General features: G+C 39.3%; 1 protein-coding gene across 2 annotated transcripts in view; it reads left to right on the top strand.

Moving 5' to 3' along the window:
- Positions 1-15,451, top strand: part of agap3 (ArfGAP with GTPase domain, ankyrin repeat and PH domain 3) — a 79,043-nt gene extending 63,592 nt beyond the window's left edge. For both annotated transcript variants that reach the window (XM_086042351.1, XM_086042350.1), the window contains exons 17-18: positions 11,898-12,153; positions 12,942-15,451. In XM_086042351.1, coding sequence (XP_085898477.1) covers positions 11,898-12,153; positions 12,942-13,166 — 481 coding nt within the window. In that variant the 3' untranslated portion in view covers positions 13,167-15,451. The remainder of the gene's footprint in view (positions 1-11,897; positions 12,154-12,941) is intronic.
- The last annotated feature ends 7,101 nt before the right edge of the window (positions 15,452-22,552 follow it).

Raw genomic sequence — 22,552 nt, 5'->3', positions numbered from 1 at the left:
CCGGGGCCTGGGTCATCGCTCTGTCTGTCACGGCTGCCGCTGTCTGAACGTTCTCCCTGCTGGCGCTTTGGACTTAGTGGGGAAAAGTGAACGCTGCACCTTCCATTTCACAAGGCACCATGTGTTTAAAAACCACACACACACCTAATCAACACCTCATTGGTGAGATCAGCCAGCTCTGAGGCATACCGTATTTTTATAAGGCGCAATATCAATAGTCAATTTTCATACTTGAGGCACGTTATCTTTGTGAAGCGTTGTATGTTAAATAGTTTATTCTACTTATATGTTTATTTGATAGTGTAGCGGCATCCTACTTTACCGTTTTCATATGTCAGCCGGGCATGAAATAACTGACTCGAGCCTTCCGTCGACGAGCCTCGCATAAGGCAACAACGCTACCAATAAGGAACGACGCCGTTGTAAATGAACAAAAAAGGCTTGAGCTTGAATTTTACTTGAGTGTCTTTTTAACACGAAAATGACAAAGAAGTTAGAAAAATGACATACATTAAGCAGTAGGCACTAGTCGACGATTTCCTTTATCTTCAACGCCACCGTCAGCACCACACTTTTCGGCGTATACCGTCGCTTTACGACAGCCTAGAAGTAGGACAAACTAATGGAGCCTAGACATTTAGATACTCTTAATAAATGTACTTTAAGTAAAATAATAAAATCAAATAAATGTCTTGTCAAAGGTAGCTGATATTATTTCATATCCAGTTATAGTGGTAGGCCCATTTGCTGTATTTTAAGGAGTAAAAACATGGTGCCAAAACGCCATCGAGAAACAGTTTGTGATGTTTTCGGGTGTTTTCAGATGCAAAGGCGCCAGGCCACCGGTTTCCTCTTGCCACTTCTGCACTGAATGATGGCCTACAGTTATTTATCGAATGCTTTCTGCTCTAAATTGCTCGCGCCAGTCGTCCCGATGAAGGATTATTGATGTTGATTCCTCTCGCTACCGCTGTCACTCGCCCCAGTGTGACGCCTGGGGAAGGAAGGTCCTTCATTGTCTTTAAAAAAAAAAAAAACGATCTTATCCCGGAGCAGCATCTCCATTATTTTCCACTGTCAAACAATAAATCTCATTTGCGGCATAAGTAATCTTCAAAAGCGGTTGTAAAATATCACACGGTTAGCGTGAAGCTCTTGTGTCTCGTACGGTGTTGCTTTATCATGAATGATGAATTATCAGTAACTTAATGGGATTCTTTCCCTTTTTCCACACCATAAATCCTCACCTGACGTCTTTTTCCTTTTGCCGCGCGTCATTTTGATGATTTTTAATTGTGTCCCGCCGGTGACGAGCAGCAACTTTGTGGCGCCCTGCTTCCGCTAAACACTAGTGACACTTCATCTAAACGACTCAGTAACTACTCGAGTATCAACCGGCTGTCTGATTGAATGTCTTCTGCAACAGTAGTTTTACCCCCTGCTGCTTTCTTCTTCTTTTTGTATTTTGGCGATTTAACGTGAATGCGTTCATCCACAAGATGGCTTCGGTTTATGGAGAACGCCAGTCATAGCCAGACAGACTGAGAGATTACTGATGTACATCAGACTGATTGCACGCATGGTAATGGGATGGCTGTTTATTTCCATTAACGTGCTCGTCGTTACCTACAGAAAGGGTTGGCCGAACTTACTACGTAAGTACATGTATTGCCATAACATCCACATATACACACATAACACAACCGATTTGAATTATTTCTCACCAGTATGAATCATTTGGGAAATGCAAATACTTTGTTCAGTATTACATTCGAATTGTGACAATTTTATTAATATTGTGCGATCCCATTAAAACTCATTCACTGCCAAAAACATTTTTATATTTCTTTCACAGCCCAGCTATTCAGTCCCAGGAATTTATTTATATTTTTTTTCTATTTTTTTCAAACGTTAGGGTAAAAGAGGGTCCGAAAATGTCTGGCAGTTAATGAGTTAAGGATTAGCGGTTCCGAAAATGAATGGTTAATGGATGCCAATAAATAGAATAAATACAAGATTTAAATTATTTTTAATTATGAAATCGTGCTTGATTCCAGAGGTATCGTAATAATTATTTTAAAAATAAGAATGATTAATATTGTACATGATTTAACAAGTTTATTATTATTTACAATTTATTGGGGAACTCAAGTCCAAAATTTTCTTTGCACTAGTTTAAACACAGTAAGTGCCCTCAGTCTCGCATTGCGACTCTCACGTGAGCAAACCTGCAAAACAGGTGAGCCGCGATGTTCGCAATGCGAGCCCGAGGGCACTTTGACGTCAGTATGAGTCGACAGCAGTTGGCAGTGGCGGGTAAAATGTCAGTCTCCTGTAATGCCTGCAAATGGGTGGATTCGTCTGCTTCATTATTATTCCACCAACGCATTATTCGTTAGAATACCGTGTTTAGAATAGTGGCGCGACATACAATAACTTACTGCAAAGACAATGTTTGACTTGATTTCCCTTTTAAATCACACTTTTGTACTATAATAATACTTGTGCTCGTGAATAAAATGAAAATACACAATTCAGCCATTGTTTTAAATCCAATCCATGGTTCTTGTTCATCTCAAACGTATTTGGGGGGAGATGAGGTCTTGGCTCTAAATTTCTTTCACACCAAACTCACCCAAGCATGGACCCTGCTTTGTGCACTGGGAAAGTTTGAAGTGTACAGTCCTTAAATATCTCGGTAAGATGCCAAATAACGTATCAGGTGTGCTATCCCAACTTGCCAGTTGATCAATTAATTGATTCTTTTATTACATTTGTGGACGTCTCCTGCAGTGACCGCATTCAGCAAATATTGGGAGGGAGTTGTCCTTTTCATTAGCACCCGCCAGTCGCCGTGTTTTGCACGTCGCCTCTAATTGCTTGGCGAGTTTGTGATAGAAAACAGCACACAGAAAGAGAGACAGCAGTTCTCATTTTGAGGGGGAAGATGTCCCGGAGCGCGGTCCAACACGGACGGCTATCCCTCACTGGCGCGGGCCCCTCGCCGTCACCCTCCGTGGGCCGCGCGCCGCCCTCGGCCACGGCCAGGTAATAGCTCTGATGAGAGCCCTCCACTTTGTTTCAGAAATAATTTGCCACTCCTGCCGCCTGCAGGGGCTGCGCGGTAATAAAAATGAATCACACCGCTAACCTCTCCAAACTTGTACACTTTCCCCCCCTCCCCCCGTCCTCCAACAATGCTTTAACCCCTTCTCCACTGGCACCTCCTCTGCACATTTGCCTCTTAAATGAACAACTCGCGGGTTACAAGTACAACTCCCCGAAGAGCTTGAGAATAGCCTCAAGCTCTCATGGAGGAAGAGTAATTAATTAAAAGGACTGAATGAGTGTCTCTCTCTCGCTCTCTGGCTCTCTATCTAAATCAAAGCCACAGGTCAGTAATTAGGCCTGTTTGGGAGAACCACACTCACTAATTACCCCCGTGCCACCGGGTTGACTGGCACACTCAACTTTTGTTCGACCTTAAAGATGCCAAATCACCTCTCGCCAATCAGAATGTGTGGCTCTGGCCATTTTGGAGTTGATCACATACATCGTGAATATTGAAGAGGTTTAACATTTACGATTGTCCGGCCGACCGTTTTACAAGCAGATCAGAGAGGGAACAAAATCACTCACCGAACACCACAGGATAATTGCTCAGGATAATCTTTTAAAGACATCCAATGATTTTGACTTGCTAACTTGAATGAGAAGGGGCGAAATCATTTATCGGTAAGTGTATACCCTGCTTTAGGCAGCTGATGGCAATGTTTGTACGGGCCGATTGCTGTTTGGTTTTGAGGGCTCGTAGTAGTAAATAGTAGGGATGCAACTAATGATTATTTTAAAAATGGATTCATCTGTCGCCTATGCTGTCGATTATCGATGACTCCGATAAAATAGACAAGTTTTAATTTGCATCCCTGTATTAAAAAACGGGATATTTCAAATTGACGGTGAAGCAAACATAACTTGAGATTCCATTTCTGTCTGTAACATGTCAGAAACAAAGTTCATCGTTGTTTTCCAAAGTAAATGCAAATGTTTTATTTTGATTCAACATGAAGATAATTAGTTTGCTTTCACACTGCAGTTTGCTTTCAAATTCCGAGGATGGTCCCCAAATGAATAATTGATCGTCAAAATAATTATCGATTAATTTGATAACCAATTAGTTGTCGATTAGTAGTTGCATCTCTTGTAAAAAGAGAATTAGCCAGCTTTACGGGAACATTGTCGCTCTTTAATATCATTGCATCGGTTGACATTTGCACCGTGATGAGTTTTTTCTTTGTGCATGATTTCTGAACGTGATTTTGATATGGCGGACGTAAGATTCAAACGTATACTACACACCTTTTACCTTCTTCTGTTTGATATGTACTAGTTCCAAAAATGTGTCGATGCGCTATATTAGTTCAGAAATCTTAACGCGCTTAGCAACGGTAACTAACGTGGTGTGCGGGTCTTAGCAAAAGGAGGATTTGGGGCACAAGAGCGACGTGCGGTCGTCCCCGATCAGCTTTGTGCGCGAGTCAAGGGTTGAGCAGGGGTTAACAGCATGAGCATTTAAGGGTGTTAAACCTTGCCGGCACAAAAACACAGCCACTCCATCATGGCCGAGTGTGACAAGCTCATTAATGTCACAATATATTCAACTCATCCGTCTGCCTGCCCGAGGCACCCAGATGCTCGCCCGTCCGGTTCCGCTCGGAAAGACATAACAACCTTTTGAATCGTGTCCACGCGGATACTGTACATCTGTTCACTGGGGCAGCGGGAAAAGTGGCGACTGCTCCACCTGTTAACTGCATTAACAAGACGACGGTCTCGTAAAATGCAGACTTTCTCCTTTTGTGTTTTTGAAAAGTTTCCTGTAAAAAAAAAAAAAAAACTTGTCAAAGCGATCCCACTGCATACAAATCTGCAAAAAGAACTGTTAACCTTGTAACATGCCAGACCACTTGTTGCCTATGGCAATTTGTAAAGAAACACTACAGGCGAATGAACCAAGTGCATTTTTCCCCTGTTGTTGAAAAAATGATGATATTATTTTGATTAGTGCCTGTTTGTGCAACGTGACACCTTATTCTGAAGTCGCTGCGCAAACAAGTTCATTCATAACCTCGAAGCCTTGTATGTCGAGACTGTTGTAAACGGAGGACCCGTATACTTTATTCACTTTCGGGCCGTGCATTTTTATACCCGGGCCTGTGGAGACTTATCGACTTAATCCACCTCTTAAAACCACCTCTATCACGAAACTCATTAATACTATACCGAAAACACAATACAGTATATCACCCAACTGTAGCCAGTACTTATTCGGATGAATACGGGCTCAATAGTTATCTAATAACATGACAAAAACACACCAAAAAAAACACTCACACTCACCCGAGATGCTGATCGTTCGATCTCTTAAAATCTAATAAGATCTAAAGTTTGCTCAAACCAACCAATTGGGGTGGGAAAATGACGTTAAATTTGAAATCTAATTGGTTGAAGAAACGTGCTCATAGCTAATATAGTTCAAGTCAAGGCTGTAGTCAAAACCATCTTCATCAAGTCCAAGTCAAGCCCGAGTCACAAAGGTCCAAGGCCAAGTCAAATCCAAGTCCACAATGTCTGCGTGGTCCAACAAAGTTCGACGTTGTGCTTTATATGTCCGAAATTGTCTCTTGTTTGTTGTTTGTTTGTTTTTTCTTTTTTAAGACGTTGCGGCTAACCCAAGTTCTTAACAGTTGGTAAAAAAAAAAATGGTTTTACCAACCGCTAAGAACTGGCGCTCTTGGCTGACATGACTGAACGAAAAAGACTTTGGCGCTTTGGCGCTCACGGTCCGGTTCACCAACCAGATGGCCATTTTCATCATCTGAAAAACTTTATTTCAAGATTCATTTGATGGAGGATGCTAATTTTCAGGAGTAAAAAACATCGTTGGACTCAGTCGAATCGATAAAAATATTTTGCGAGTCCAATTGCGGAGTCCGAGGCTGAAATTTGATTGGACTAAAAAAAAACAACCTAACATACACATACTGGCAGCAGTGCAGTCCAAAGAAATGCTTTGAAAGGAAGAGACTGTACTACGGAGATTAAATGAACATAATTTCCTGGAACAAATATTTGAATATAGTGCTAATTGTCTGTCAGTGCTCCTGGTAGTGTTTCGGTCCACGGACGATTGAATTCATCTCAAAGGAAACGTTACCACGGCGGTTTGTGCCCCAACAGAAACGATATGGTAACTTTTACGACAGAAAAAATAACTAAAGTGAAGCTAACTGTCCTGCTAGGTGGAAAAAGGGGAGGCTATATACCGGGCCTTATTTGGCACTTTTGGCTGCGGCGTTGACTGGATTGCTGGCCCTTAGCAACCTTTGATAGTTTGGGGCCCAGCTTTCATTGCCTTTCTTTTCTTCCTGTCGCTTCCCTCTTGGCCCCCAGCTCTCTCTCTCTCTCTCTCTCTTGTCCTTCTGCCGCCGTCCCTCTTCTTCTGCCGTCTCTTCCCTCCCCTCGGTTGGGGCTGCATGGGAATGGGTCCCTTACGAGGTGCCCGACTGTGAGCTCCGTTCAGGCTGGTCGGCCCCGCTCAACAGTGGACGGTTTCTCCTCTTCAGTGCGTCTTTTTGGTGCGCATGCACCCAATCTGGACTCGTGTGGACTCCAGGAGGAGGAGCCTTTGATTGTCGCCGCTGGGACGGACGTCCTCCTCTTGTGATGGCCCGATGCGGCGTCCCAGTTTCCCTTCCTATAAATCCCAGATTGTCCTTTCAGGCTTGACTAATTGTCTTGGTTTGTTGCTCTTTATTTGAATCCAGTCATGTGTTCTTGACTCCGTGGGCCTGCGTTGAGGAGAATCATTCCGCCATTTGCCACTTAATTAAGTCAGGGTCAGGAGCCATTGCTCGACAGAGAGCTCTAATAGAATTATAAAACAGGCCTTTCTACTGTTAAGGCCGCCTTTACGTAGGTGGTTGAAGCGAAAGTGGACACCTCTACACTGGAATCCCCCTTCCACACCAGTCCCAGGAAGGTATTAGTGTATTGATGTTTACCCCAGGACTTTTGCGGAGTTAAACAGCAATTACCAGGAAGGCTGGCGTCAACACAGCTTGTTCTTAAGATGGATGCAACACTGGCATTTATTTTTATTGGGAACTCGGCGCTCCCTCCTGTCCCCTGAGCAACAGCCAAACGGGGAACAAGTATGCAGTCAAAGCTGGAGAAGTCGACGTATAAAAGTAACCACCAAGTCCAATTTCCTAAATCTCCCCCCATACTGAGAAAATTCACTCCCTTGAAGCCCCCGCCCGACCCTTTCTTCAACTCCCACCCTGTGCCGTCCTGCCACTTTGACATGCTAAATCTGCTGATTTTATTTTTCTGCCTCCCGCGGTGAGGAAGTGTCCTTTTCAAAGCGCTCGGCTTCCCCTCCCGACTGTCTAAAGCCAACCACTGTTTGGATTGCTCTTCTATTCCAAACAAAAGACAGAAGCAGGGATTACCATTTCACTTCCTTTCACATTCTAGCTTTCAACTAGACTTTTTTTTTTTTTTTTTTTTTTTTCCAGGCTTCAGCAGTGAGCTTGGTGAACATTGTTAAAGCTCATAGGGCATGAGAGGGAACTGATTCATGATAGCAACAAGCGTTCTAAAAAATAATCAGGAAAACCGAGTGGGTCCACTTCCTGACCATTTTGACTTTTTAACACAGTGGAATTCGCAGAGTTCTTCACAAGGTGCCGTTAAATGTAAACGCCCAATGAAAGCACAGCACAAGTATCTCTCCACAATGGAGTTTGCGCTTATCTCCTGCGTTTCATGCTTTTATTTTGTTGTTTATAAACAACCAGTAAACGCATACTTTATAATGCAATGTTTTAGTATTTTCATTTGCACAAAAACTGCTTGGTTCCCATTGTTTGATCTGGAAAGGCATGAAGCGGACTTTTATGTATCATATGGTCAGGTCAGTTTCCAACGAAATGAAGTCTGCTGACTTTTTACCACAATGGAGGTCTTCTATAAAAAGTGGAGCCAAACAGCCAATGAAAGCAAGTTTTATAATGTCATATTTTTAACAAGTATCTTCACTTGTGCCCAAACTGTCAAACACATACCACTTGCTAGTGTTAAAACTGGTAGGGCAAGATAGGGGACTTTCTTATAATAGCAACAAAGTTTGGGAAAAGCAAGTACTTATCATCTGGTCTCCGTCTGACAAAAAAAAAAAAAAAAAAGAAAGAAAAGTCCACTTCATGACCATTTCAACTGTTTGGAGTTTGCTGTGTGGCTCTGTCTGTCCTTTCAAAACTGTAGATAAAAAAAACGATTAAAAACATGTTCTATAATGCCACGTTTTCACCTCCTCCATGTGTCTTTAAAAAAAAAAAAAAACCTCATTCACTGCCAGACATGTTCTTTTACCCTAATGTTTGAAAAAAATTGAAAAAATATAAATATATTGGGTTTGTGGAATAAGAGTTAAGCCACCCGTTTTTAGCCATCTCAGGGGGCGGGCGGCCATTTTGTGACTTCTGTCGACTGAAAATGACATCACACCTGCTCACATCGACCAATCACGGCTCGGCTTCAGAAAACAGGTCAGCCGTGATTGGCCTCCCCCACAGATGGCTAAAAGCGGGTGGCTTAACTCTTATTCCACAAACGCATTATTTATCAGAATGTCTTTTTTCAACTAGTGAGCCTGCATAGAACATTTTCTTGAAAAAAAATATGTTTGGGTTGACTTCCCCCTTTAAGCCTCAGCGGTGAGCCCGTCCTCCCCCCCCCCCCCCCCCCACCGCATTTCCCTTCAGTTTCTTTTGTAACAAAAGTATCCTTCGGGCTGCTCTCCGTGCCATCTTGACGGCCTTTTCTGTTTCACATCTTAGTGTTAACTTTCTGCCTCATTTAACTCCTGCCAATTCACCAGGCCCGACACATTCAGACTCTCATTCAAACTCTGGAGCCCGCTGATTTACATTTTGAGGCCCATCCAAAAGGCTTGTAAATCATACAGTGTTTTTCAACTTAATTTGTTGGCGAAAGAATGACGTTCTCTCTCACCGGAAATAAGAGAGGAGGGCGGCACGGCCCCTTCCTGCTTTAAGGCCAATTGATTTGCTAACAGGCTTGTCCTCCTCGCGTAGTGACTGACGAGGGATTGATGGTCTAACACCATAAAACTCAGAAAATGCCTGTCATTAGGCCGCTATTGTTGGACGCACAATACCTCCATTCCGAAGAAAAGGGCTCCTTATGGTTTAGTGAGGACAACGGCATTCTGCTGCTCATTTCCCCCACGCCTGTGACAAAAATGAACCATATGCTTATCCAACAATGTTTTAAAGTGTTCGCTTTACGAGGTTGCTTTGTTTTGTTTTTGTAGTTCATCAATCTGCGCTTGGTCTTCTTCACAACCGAGTCTTTGGCCTCAACGGCTTCATTTAACTTTGTTTGAAGCGTTGCCACATATTAGTAACAAACATCCTGTAACTAAAAAAAAAAAAAACATCATATCTTAAAAACCTCTACCTCCACTCTGATTTTTTTAATGTCATGAGATTATCTGTTCTCCTGTACGTCCCGTTCAGTGTGCAGGTGATAAATCCGTTTATTTCGAAATATCGAGGGGTCAGGTTCTGTCCTATTGGGTGTGCGATGAACAATGCGAAAAGTTATCATCATCGTCTTCCAAACCGCTTCTCCTGTGCAGGGTCGCGGTTTGGTGCTGGAGCCTATCCCAGCTGACAACGGGCGAAAGGCAGACCACACCCTGAACTGGTCGCCGGCCAGTCGCAGGGCACAGACACCGTCACTGAGCGGGAACCGATCCCTCGCTGCCCGCACACAACTCAGGCGTGTGTTTTATAACATTGTGTTTTTAAACAGCTCGCCTATAATTGTCCATCAAACACGTTAGCGTATTTTTCGACGCACTTAACTCAGTAACTGCCATTGACGAATTTACTTGTCTTTTCACAGTCCCGCCATTCAATCCCATGGAATTATTATTTTTTTTTTTTTTTGAAACAATAGGGTAAAAGATTGTCTGAAAATGTCTGGCTGTAAAATCCTTTAATTTTCTCCAAAATCAAACAGCGCGCCTTATAATCTGGTGCGCCTTATGCATTAATTGTACATGTACTTGTTGACCTCAAAAGGATTTTGTGGTACAATGCGCTCAAAAATCGGTCAATATTTCAGTGTGTCGTGAATTGCCTTCAAATTGAGAACATGTTCAAAATGTATTTGCGACAAGGAAAACTGTTTGCCACCGTCAAAACTGTTCGCAAACATCTGACGAACGTCTTTGCAATCTCTAACGAACCCTGGCGAAAAAACGACGTTGACAAACACGCCTTCGCCGCTCAGTGAGATACCACATTCAAAATGACTTATTTTTTTAGGCTAATGATAGTGGGAAAAAAAAGACGGCTTTGGCCGTGTCAATCACAAGGGAGTATTATTACCTCCGTAAAGGCAGATAGCATGACGGTGTCTTTCATTAGCCCCGCGGCTAAATGTCCCCGAGTGTGAAAGGAAATGGAAGCCGGCGAATGTCAACTCCCACGAGAGTCTTGTCACTCCCAAGCGTTAACTTCTGTCACTCAACCACATAGCCAAACAACGGCCTCCTCTCACCGCTGCCTTATCAGACGCCCGGCCCGACGAGGTCACGGGGTCAGCGGCACACTGGGCATGCCCAGTCATTCACGTATTGATATTGATTTTTTTTTTTTTTTTTTACCTATCCGGGCCGGGTTTGTATACGCTGCCAGAAAACGAGCGTGGGGGAGGTCAAGATGGAGAGAAAAAGATGGCGATAGAGGACGGTGCCGTCTCTGGTGTTGTATTCTCTCGCTTCAGGATAGACTTGAAGGAAGACCCCCCCCCACCCTCGTCCTCCCCGCCTTTCCGTCGCTCTGCGGCCATTCAGCGCAAATCGATCGGACTGGAGGACCGGGTCTCCCCCGGGGTGGCGCCGAGACACACCGCTTCTTTTGTGGGAGGGCGTCCACCGGTTCAGACTGACAGCAGACAGCGCTGATGAAAAAATAGAAATCCGGTATTGTCCGCAGCAGACGCGAGCTGTAAAGACGAGTAACCTTTAGAAAGCTGCCCCCCCATACCCCCCCCCCCCCCGCTTCCTTCACGTCACTCTCCAGCGTAATCGACGAAAGTAGAACCAGCCTGTTTGATGGTTTGATTTCGTATGGAGATTTTTCGCGTTCTTTGTTCTTGTGCTATGACTGGATCGACAAGTGACACAATTCCATTTCTTGGAGCTCAAGTGGCAGAATTGCAATGTGCGTCATGGCAGTATAAAGAAGAAAAAGAAAATGCATGGAAATGGTTTTTTTCAGATCAGAATCAATTAGTCACATTCAGCAAAACAACAGTTGAACGATACACCAAAGACGCACAACTAATAAGGTATTTGAATTTGGCTGTGCAAAGTGTGCAAATTATTTTGGATTTCTCCAATGAGCCGTCAAGTAACTTCTTTGAAGTAAAACTACGTAAAAGTCAGTCTTTGCGACATTGACTCTCCAGTTTGGCTGCACAGTGAGCAGAGGTCAGCTGCCTCAGGAAGTAAATAAAACTGAGTTAACGGAGTTAATTTTTTTTTCGTGCATTATGAAATTTAAATTAATCTCCATAGTTGGTGCTTTAATTTTGACAGCGCTAATATATATATATGTTTATAAGAGATAAAATAACTTGTTTTTTTCGTCTCTTAATTCTTGCTTCAGTAAAGATACAAATTACAGGCCGACTATATGACTGTTTTACAATGCTTTGTCCTTGAGTCGCTAACTTTACGACAGAGAGAAAATGTGATTTTTCTTCGTATTCACCGCTGGCCATCGCGTGCGTTCCAGGGAGGAGAAGGAGCGCTGGATCCGAGCAAAGTACGAGCAGAAGATGTTCTTGGTGGGGCTGCCCCAGTCGGACGTGCCCCTGGGCCAGCAGCTGCTGCGGGCGGTGGTGGAGGACGACCTGAGGCTGGTGGTGGTGCTGCTAGCCCACGGCACCAAGGAGGAGGTCAACGAGACGTACGGAGACGGCGACGGCCGCACGGCGCTGCACCTCTCGTGCGCCATGGCCAACGTGGTCATCACGCAGCTGCTCATCTGGGTGAGTGGCGAACGGCAAAGAGTGAGGCCAGATGCCACTTTCAATCGGCTAATGCCGCCAACTTGACAAAGTGATTTGCGGGAAGAGATTGCACATGGAATGGGAGGAAATCAGCTGCATCTTATTAGTCCCATAAAACTATGACGTTCCGCGAGTAAAACAAAATTATAATGAAAGGAATTCTTAAACCAATAAGAGCAATTATTAACCACATGTTTATTGCTGACCTTTGCTTACTTCATGGAACAAAGTCTTAACTTTTTATTTTTGAAAATCCTCAACCTGAAATGCGGACAAATAATCCTTTGAAATGACTAAAGGAGTGTGCTCGCCATGTGGTGCACTTTTTCTTAAAGTGATGAAATCAAATCAGAAAAATCCTAACTGAAAATATATAAATAAAATAATAATAGAGAAAAGTTTTCGGAAAATTATAATCTTTGTTAAACTTATATTTAGAAATATTTTTATGAATGAAATTATTCATTTATGCGAACCTTATACACTACAGTGAATATGTTCTATCTTATCGTCATGTTTTCAATATTTATACACCCATCCCGCCCCAAAAAAAGGAACAAAATATAGCAAATGTCCAAACAAATGTCCTCTATACAGTATACCGGCACTTGAATAGTGTGCTAACCATCTGTATAAACTTCATTGACGTCATAATTAGCGACCACTGCCAGAAATGTATGCTGCAGTGTCAGAAAACCACTTATCAGTCCCATCAACGTTCTCTCCAATTGCACTCAATCTAAGTCGATTGTGATTCCCTGTGACAGTACGGCGTGGACGTGAAGAGTCGCGACGCTCGCGGCCAGACGCCCCTTTCGTACGCCCGGCGAGCCGGCAGCCAGGAGTGCGCCGACATCTTGCTCCAGCACGGCTGCCCCAACGACGCCGGCGGCCCCACGTCGGCCGCGTCCAACATCAGCAACCGCAACGCCAACCCCAACATCAACAACAACGCCCAATGTGAGCTCAACCGCAGCATCAGCATCATGTAGAGCACCCCCCACCCCACCCCCGCACCCCCGTTCCCTGCGTACCCCCGCACCTTGTATCATGAGACGCTGCATATCCACGATGGAGATATGTCAGGATGGGACGGACGCTTTGTAAAGTTTGTTTTTATCCTTTATATTGTTGGTCTGAGATGATTATGATGAGCTTTAAATTTCCTTTTTGTTCCCATGTCAGTGAATTACTGGCACCCTCACTAAAGTGTCCCCCCCCCCCCCCCCCCCCCCCCCCATGCGAGGAGGGGGAAGCTTTTCAGTTGTTCGGAAAGTCCTACGAGGGCCACGTGAAATTTATGACAAGCAAAGAAATGTTTCTTGTCGCATATGAGCATTGACTTCCTCTGAGGTGTTGCTTGTTTCCAGAATTGCACGTCGGGTCTGGTGAAACTCACATGTAATGTGACAGTTAGCTTGTTGCGTAATTTCCTGCTAACTTCTCATCTTAGAACAAAACATGTCGCTGCCCGATTAAAAGCACGTATCACCACGTTTAATTTTTTTGCTGAAAAAATATTTTGGGAATTTTCCATTTTAAACTTTGTTCTCCTTGTTGTTTTTTCAGAAATAAAAGTCACAGATTAAAGGTTTCTTCAAACCAAAATGTTTTTTTTTTTTTTTTTTAATAATTTTTTTTCAAAAAGTTCATTTGGAATCAAAATATCAGTTTTTCAATTGAATTTTAGAGGGAAGAAAATTGGAAAAGTAATTTTGGGATTTTTCCTTTTTTATGTATTCGGAAATTGAGGAGAAAATACTTCCCATTAAAACAGAGGGGAAAAAAACTTCCCATTAAAAATATCACCATATCCGAACCTGACGTTTCTATTTGTGTATTTTGTTTATTTTGTGTCCTTCAAATGTTTTTTGTCCAAACATAAGCTTTAGAAAAACTGTACAATTTTCAATTCATTATTACACATTATGAGCTATTAGTTGCTCTAAGGTTTCATTTGTTTTTCGCATTGCAAGAATTGTAAAAATAATATTGCCCATCCCTTCCCACATGCTTGATCATTTCATTTAAAGTTTGCGACACGAATGAAAAAGTTCCTCTTCCGGGCCATATAAATAATGGCTCCGCAAAACGTCTTTCACCGATTGTCTTTGATCTGCTATTCACGGCCTCCGACAAAAGCAATTTGGAGTCAAAGCAAGCAAATGGTGGCGACATAAAGGAGGTGATTGCAGGTGCTCCTCCACCGTGTTGCGCTACGGTGGAGCCTCTTCAATCACCATTCATTCACATTGGTTCAGAGCGTGACAATTGTGCCATTACGACGTCTTTGTGGGAATAAGATCTCGATTGTATCGCCTGTTGCTTGACAGATGATTTCAAATAATCCTTATCCATCCGTCTTTACTGGTCTGGCTGTGAAGAGTACATAACCGCTTGGTGTAATACCCAAAGCACTCACACAGACTGCTGTAAAAAGTTGTTGTCGTTAAACACGTCGTTAAACGTTGTCTATTTGTCCATTGTACGGTACGTCCTGACCAGCCGTCAGCCTAAAAACGATGCGTTCAACGGAGACTTTCACCTGATCAGCTCACATGCCATGATCGATTTGCCACTGTGACCGCAGTTGCATTTACCCTTGTATTGACTTGCCTTCATGAAGGTTTGAAAGCAGTTAAAGCATTTAACAGCAATTATGTTTGTTTACAGAGATTTTAACTTGGAACTTCAGCCTCATTTGCAGTATTCTCAATTCTTGGTCATTCAGGGCAATTATTTATTCACTGAGAATGGAAAAATGAGGAGATAACATTTCCAAAACCTTTTTTTTTTTTGATAAAATACCACATCCAAAATCCAGCATTTTGGTGGCAAAATGTCATTTTTCAAGTGTGCAGGACCATCTTGTTGCATTACATAAATCAATAAGCAAAAAAAATGCAGCTCAAGTTTCCACTTAATATTTTCGTGTAATTTTCTACTATTTTCTTTTTGGGGGAAGGTAATGTAACATCCCTCTCCGATGAAAAACATGCATCTCCAAAAGTTTTCTCTCTATTTTTTTTGTTTTTTAACCCAAAACTTTTCTTTGTTGGAAAAAATCATTTCTGAACTGTAATTGACATTTCGAAATTGGCTATCAGTTTTCTTCAGGTTCCACTCGTGAATATTGAATTGAGAATGTTTTATTGTTTTTGTTTTTGCCAAAACAATTTTTGAACTGAAATGAAATTAAATTTGTAATCTTTTCCTTTTGCCTTTAAAGCTATTTTTGGAATTTAATTTCCAGTTTTGAAAAAATGTATACAGTACCTTTCGCGAAAGGTACTGTTTTTTTTTTTTTTCAAAACTGAACTTGAAATTCTGAAGCTCTATTTGAATTTTCTTTTTTTTTTTTTTTCCAACGGAGATACATGCTTTTCGTTAGACAGCGATTGTAATGCTTTGTGTCCGACATGCCGAATAGGAGAGACTATTTCCTGTTTCTGTTTATCCAGCCCACTTTTTCCTGAAATCCCAAACTGACCAGTCACTGATTGCATTGTAGATGTACTGTAACCATGTACTGTAATACTGGCCTTACTGACTTGATGAAGCCGCCTTCATTTGTTTGAAATAGTGTAGATGCCAACATAAGAGTAGACAAGCCCTTAGCACAACATGAAGTGTTGTACATTGTAGTTGCAAATAATCTTCAAGAAACGACGATGATAACCGCTTTTGGGTCAAAAAGCCTTCTTGAACCACAAGCCATAATTTTTTTTTATGTGTTGCGATTTTTGTCGTTTCTCCATTGTTATTTTTTTATTATTATTATTACGGTACTCGCATTTGGTCACAGCATGACCATCTTTGGTACTTGTGTATAAAGGATGTACATTTGACATATTTATAATGCAGTATGTAAATATTTTTATTTTGGGTTGATTTCTCGTGTTTTTCCTTTTTACGTTGAGAAGGTGCAGCGAAGAAGCTAAAGAGTAACATGTTTGTGTGCTTGGCTGACTGTTGACCCATTAATAAACATTCAATAAAACCATGTAGCCTTCCCTTCTTGTGGGGAAAACCACGTCTGTCTGTCGTGTGTTTGGTGCTTATCGAACAATGAATTTACCAGATCCTCGGCTTGCGCCGGTCCCGACGTTTCACTTGAGGTTGGCGGTGGCGCACGGTTATGTGCAGCGGCATCATATGAATACGGGGTCAAGCCGTACACGGAGGCGCACTCGCTTAATGCTGAACCTTGTTTTTATTTCATTTATATTTGTGGCCTAAAAGCGCATATGAAATCCATATTGGGATATAAAAAGTATGTGGTTAATAACCCAATATGGGTTATTTTTATAGCCCAATATGGGTTATTTTTAACAAAGCTGTTTTAAGTATTTGTTTAATCAAACTACCGGTATACTCTTTAAACTGCTATGTTGAAAATAACCCAATACGAGCAACGCCATCAGTTTTAAGGGTGTAGCTTTCCTTGGGTTCTTCGGGCTGTTTTAAAGTTGATCTTGCGTTACGTGAAAAGATTTTCTGTGTTTGTGTTCGGTCCGGTTAGCCTCGTTTTTTTTTCTTTTCAGTTTCTCCATCTTTGTACATTTTCTTTCGTGTTACACTCTAGTTCCACACGCGCCGTTGAATGCTATTCCCAAACTGTTTTCGTCCAGTTAAAGGCTTCCCCCTTCTGCCCGACAACAGCGTGAGCTTCCTGATTGGCTATCGTTACGTTTCACCTCTCAAGTATGGAATCCTTTACTCAGTCGAATTTGATATTGACCACACACATAAGGTAAATACCGAAGTGGTTTTTATTCATTCATATTTACAGTATCAACCGAGCAGATCGGGTAGGAACAATCTCTCAGCGTGACAAGAGATTATTTTTCGAGACATCTGATAATCGGGCCTTTGCTGACCTGAAGTTTTATTTCACTCATTCGTTTCTTTCATCCCCTTCTGCGTCATATCAGACTAACAGAGCCTCTGCCGTTGACGTTACCAAGACAAGGCCGTCGAGAGCATCCTAAGGTAAGCCAAGCAACATATCAACTTCCTGCCTTATTTACGGCCTCCAGCAGTTTTTGAAAGGGGATTAAGATAAAGAGGCAGGCTTAGTGTCAGGCCGCACAGCACCGTGAGCAGAGTAAAAGGTCGTCGCGTGTCGAGCCCCCGCTAATCCGCTTCTTATTTGCCGCTAAGCTCGTCTCGCCATATCTTCATCCCCTTCCTCTCTCTTGTGCCGGCCGCCTTTGTTTTGCGCCTCATCACCTGCTTTGCGCTTCCTCCCTCGGCACTGTCGTGACACGGGGCCACAAAAGAGCCAAGTCATGCTCCAAGGAGCCTTGTAAGGGAATTACAGGGGGCTGCGCTTTTGGATTATTTCACACACGAGATTTGTAGTTGCAACTTTCGGTTTGTCCCGTCAGGGGTCGCCATAGCCAGTCGCCGAATCTATTTCAAATGTCGATAGAAGTAAATGGGTGCATGATTTGTATTTTGTAAAATTTTGCGCTGAATAGAGTGTGTCAACAAGTAGCCTGTTGGGAAATTTTTGTAGATTTTCTAATACTAATCAATATCTTTATTTCTTCATTTTTTTAATAGGTGACTTTATAATCACTGGGGGTCACTGTCCAAACAAAGCATTTTTTTAAATTACACTGGTCAATAAAATAGTACTAAATTTTTTAACCATAGATGCAATTACCGGTAAACTTTCTAGCACATCAGGTTTTCATAATAATAATAAGGTAAACACAATATTATAATATGTAAAATAATCATATGTAGCAGAATTTAGGAATTAAGGGTTAGGTTCAGCAGCAGCTGGAATTTTTCTAAAATGTTATTGTTGTAAATTAAAATACATAATCATTTTTATTCTTTTTCATAATATGCTGCAATAACCTTCGTGCAGTGATGTTCTTGACAAAATGTAAAAAAAAAATGGAAATTTGGACAAATTGTCATGGAAGTTAAGTTCTGTAGTTTGGCAGCTCTGCAATATGGATTTGTTGAGGCCAATGCTGATTCGGTTATTTGGCAGCCTAAAAATTCCAATAGCTGATTTATTGTCTGATCAATTAAAAAACAGGTATAATGACAAATAAAATAATGACACTGACATTGACAACGACATTTGACTGTTGTACAATACTCATTTAGCGACAGAAAGATAAATTCACAAAAATCGGCAGATTTTTTTCGGCAGGGAAATGATTGAACTTTATTCAACTTTATCTTATGTCGAAATGTGTTCATGTGTAAAAAGAAAAAAAAAACTGGCAGATTTTTGCCGATTATTGAAGAGCTAATATCAGTCGGGGCCCGTCTTTTAGCATTCGGGACTTTTACCTTGAGGTTTGTGGCTAGTACCGTCTAGCCAAATTGTCCTTATTTATCTGCCAACTGCACGGAACTGACTCAGCATTAGCGTCGTTTAAAAGTTTTAAGCAATTTTGAGTCCATAAGTGCAGTTTTTGAAATGATTACAAGGCAAACAAAGTGTAATTAAAGGGCTGCAGTGAAGAGCTGTGTTTGTGTGGTTGGCTGGCCTGGCTGTTTGTTTTGCTATTTGCTGACGGATGCTAAGCAGTGAGGAGGGTTCTCCGCCGCCCACCTCCTCTCAGACAAATTACCTCCGCGATTGCGGAGGTGGCTCTGAAGCTGACGGATGAACGAGTGACTAAAGCATATTTGCCAAACATTCCATCCATATTTCCCCCTTTTCGTCCCCTTTTGAGCACCCACGCGCATGCTAGCGTCAATGTTGTATCAAGGAGGCACTGAGCAGAGCTTTGGCTAATGAGCTGTCTTCATTTGCATATGCTACATTACATAGACATTTGCTTCCTGTTACATCCTTTTAACCTCTTTAACTCGTAATTATGTTCTCCCTGCTTCAACCCCCCCCCCAGACCTCAACATCCATTCATCAATTTCAGCTTCATCTTGTCTGATCGCTACGTCCCCTTCGCACTCCCTAATCCACACATCCCACCTTCCTCCTCCTCTTGGAGCTTTGTTGTACATAAACGCTCCATTCCCATCGCCCCGGTGCCTTTTCTGACATCCGCCCACCCCCCACCACCCCCCACCCCGCCCCCTCCCGTTGGCTTTTGCCGGCGTTTCTCTGTTAATTTGCCTGAGAATGCATTAGCTGTAATGAAGGCTGAGGGCCGAGGGAATCCTCCAGGGTTCCATTAATCATCGACTCCCCCCCCACCCCACCTCAGACAGGCAACCTTGATTACAAGTGGCAAGAAATTCATTAGAGCCGAGCCTCTGACAACTCTTATCTCCGCCGCTGGATCTGACTCATTAGGCAGCCAAATTAAAGCCATGATGGCCCTGATGAAACTCATCGCTTGTTTATCTTGTGCGATTTGATGCATCTGCCCATACATCACTGTATGGACGCCGTGCGCCCACCAACGCGCTCGCCCTCAACGGTATCCTTCCCGTCTCTCTCCAGGTGGCAATTTTTTTTTTTTGGCATCCTCCAAAAGTGGGACAGTCTGGAGTTCAACCAAAATCGTGAAGAACCGGCCTCAAAAGTCAAAGGATGCCATCACAGTGTGCGACGTATAGAAAGCATCTGGAGGTTTCACTCCTCAACTGGCTTTTGCTCCAGTCATGGCAAAGAGGAAAAATGCAGTTATAACCCTAGAACAGGAAATTGCACCTGGCTGCTCATGATTGAAATATGATAAATGCAATAAATATCAATTACTTATACTAATGAACATAATTAGCACTATAACACGGTGACTGCATCACTCTGCAAACAGATTCCTGATCCCTCTGTCAGGTGTGTTTAAAGAGTGTCTATTTTTACCCTACATTTTTTTTTTATTATTATACAGATGTTAAATATTGCCGGTACAGATAATAATGGTCTTAGAATCTCTCTCTCTCTCTCTCTCTCTCTCTCTCTCTCTCTCTCTCTCTATATATATATATATATATATATATATATATATATATATATATATATATATATATATATATATATATATATATATATATACATATATATATATATATATATATATATATATATATACATATATATATATATATATATACATATATATATAATGTAATATATATATATATATATATATATATATATTATATTATATATATATGTATATATATATTATATTATATATATATGTATATATATATTATATTATATATATATGTATATATATATATATATATATGTATATATATATGTATATATATATATATATATATATATATATATGTATATATATATATATATATATATATATATATATATATATATATATAATATATGTATATATATATATATATATATATATATATATATATGTATATATATATATATATATATATGTATATATATATATATATATATATATATATATATATGTATATATATATATATATATATATATATATATATATATATATATGTATATATATATATATATATATATATATATATATATATATATATATATATATATATATATATACATATATATATATATATATATATATACATATATATATATATATATATATATATATATATATATATATATGTATATATATATATATATATATATATATATATATATATATATATATATATATATATGTATATATATATATATATATATATATATATATATATATATATATATATATATATATGTATATATATATATATATATATATGTATATATATATATATATATATATATATATGTATATGTATATATATATATACATATATATATATATATATATATATATGTATATATATATATATATATATATATGTATATATATATATATATATATATGTATATATATATATATATATATATATGTATATATATATGTATATATATATATATATATATATATATATATATATATATATATATATATATGTATATATATATATATATATATATATATATATATATATATATGTATATATATATATATATATATGTATATATATATATATATATATATATATATATATATATATATGTATATATATATATATATATATATATATATATATATATATATATATATGTATATATATATATATATATATGTATATATATATATATATATATATATATATATATATATATGTATATATATATATATATATATATACATATATATATATATATATATACATATATATATAATGTAATATATATATATATATATATATATATATATATATATATATATATATACATATATATATAATGTAATATATATATATATATATATATATATATATATATATTATATATATTATATTATATATATATGTATATATATATTATATTATATATATATGTATATATATATATATATATATGTATATATATATATATATATATGTATATATATATGTATATATATATATATATATATATATATATATATATATATATATATATATGTATATATATATATATATATATATATATATATATATATATATATATATATATATATATATATATATATATATATATATATATAATGTGAGATATCATTATTTATAACATATAACAACATACGTTTTCCATGAAAAATGGAAGGAAATGGAGGGGTATCCCATAAAAGCGAGTAAAACTCCCAAATATGAAAAAAAATATTGAAAAAGGAAAAAAAAAATTATGCAAATCCGCGGGTGCCGGACTGCGAATATGCAGGTGTGCACTGTGCTTTTAAGTTGTAATATCACCAATCACCACTAGATGGCAGTAATTTGCACTGGGTCTTTAACTGCCCTACTTAAGTAGGCTTAATATTTTTTTTCGCGGATATGGAAATGACATGCAGGGCAAACATAGTACCTCAATATCGTTAAAATTTTGAGTGAGCTCATTTTTGTGATAAAATCTACAAAATTATTTTCAGCACTTAATGTTGGTTTGCTATTCAGCAGTTTTGTACCATCCTTGAATGGTCATTTTTATGCACTGGGGGGAAAAAAAATACAGTATGTGCTTATTTTATAGTTTGCTTCAAACCTTTTATTGTTGCGTTAGGATTGTAGATCTTTTATACATGCATTGAAAAATGTATTATAAAAAAGAAATATACAAATATCACGTATTTTGCACATATTTTGCCCATATTTAAAAGAGCATTTTTGTAAGTGCGTACCGTGGTCCTATGCGGCCCCCCCCCCTCGTTGCACTGATGATAAATTGTGGTGACCCCTCCAAATTTAAGTTGCCCATCCCTGGAAAATGTAACATTGAAAATGTTGAACTGGACTTCCCCTTTAATAAAGATTTTGTAATGGAGACAAATGAATACACTTGACATTATTTCCTATCCGACTCCATTATTTTGGACTTAGACCAGTTTGGAA

Source organism: Filicampus tigris, chromosome 10 (genome assembly GCF_054856515.1).
Source record: "Filicampus tigris isolate MCC_2025a chromosome 10, RoL_Ftig_1.0, whole genome shotgun sequence".
Lineage (NCBI taxonomy): Eukaryota > Metazoa > Chordata > Actinopteri > Syngnathiformes > Syngnathidae > Filicampus > Filicampus tigris.
This window is presented reverse-complemented; position numbering and strand designations above follow the sequence as displayed.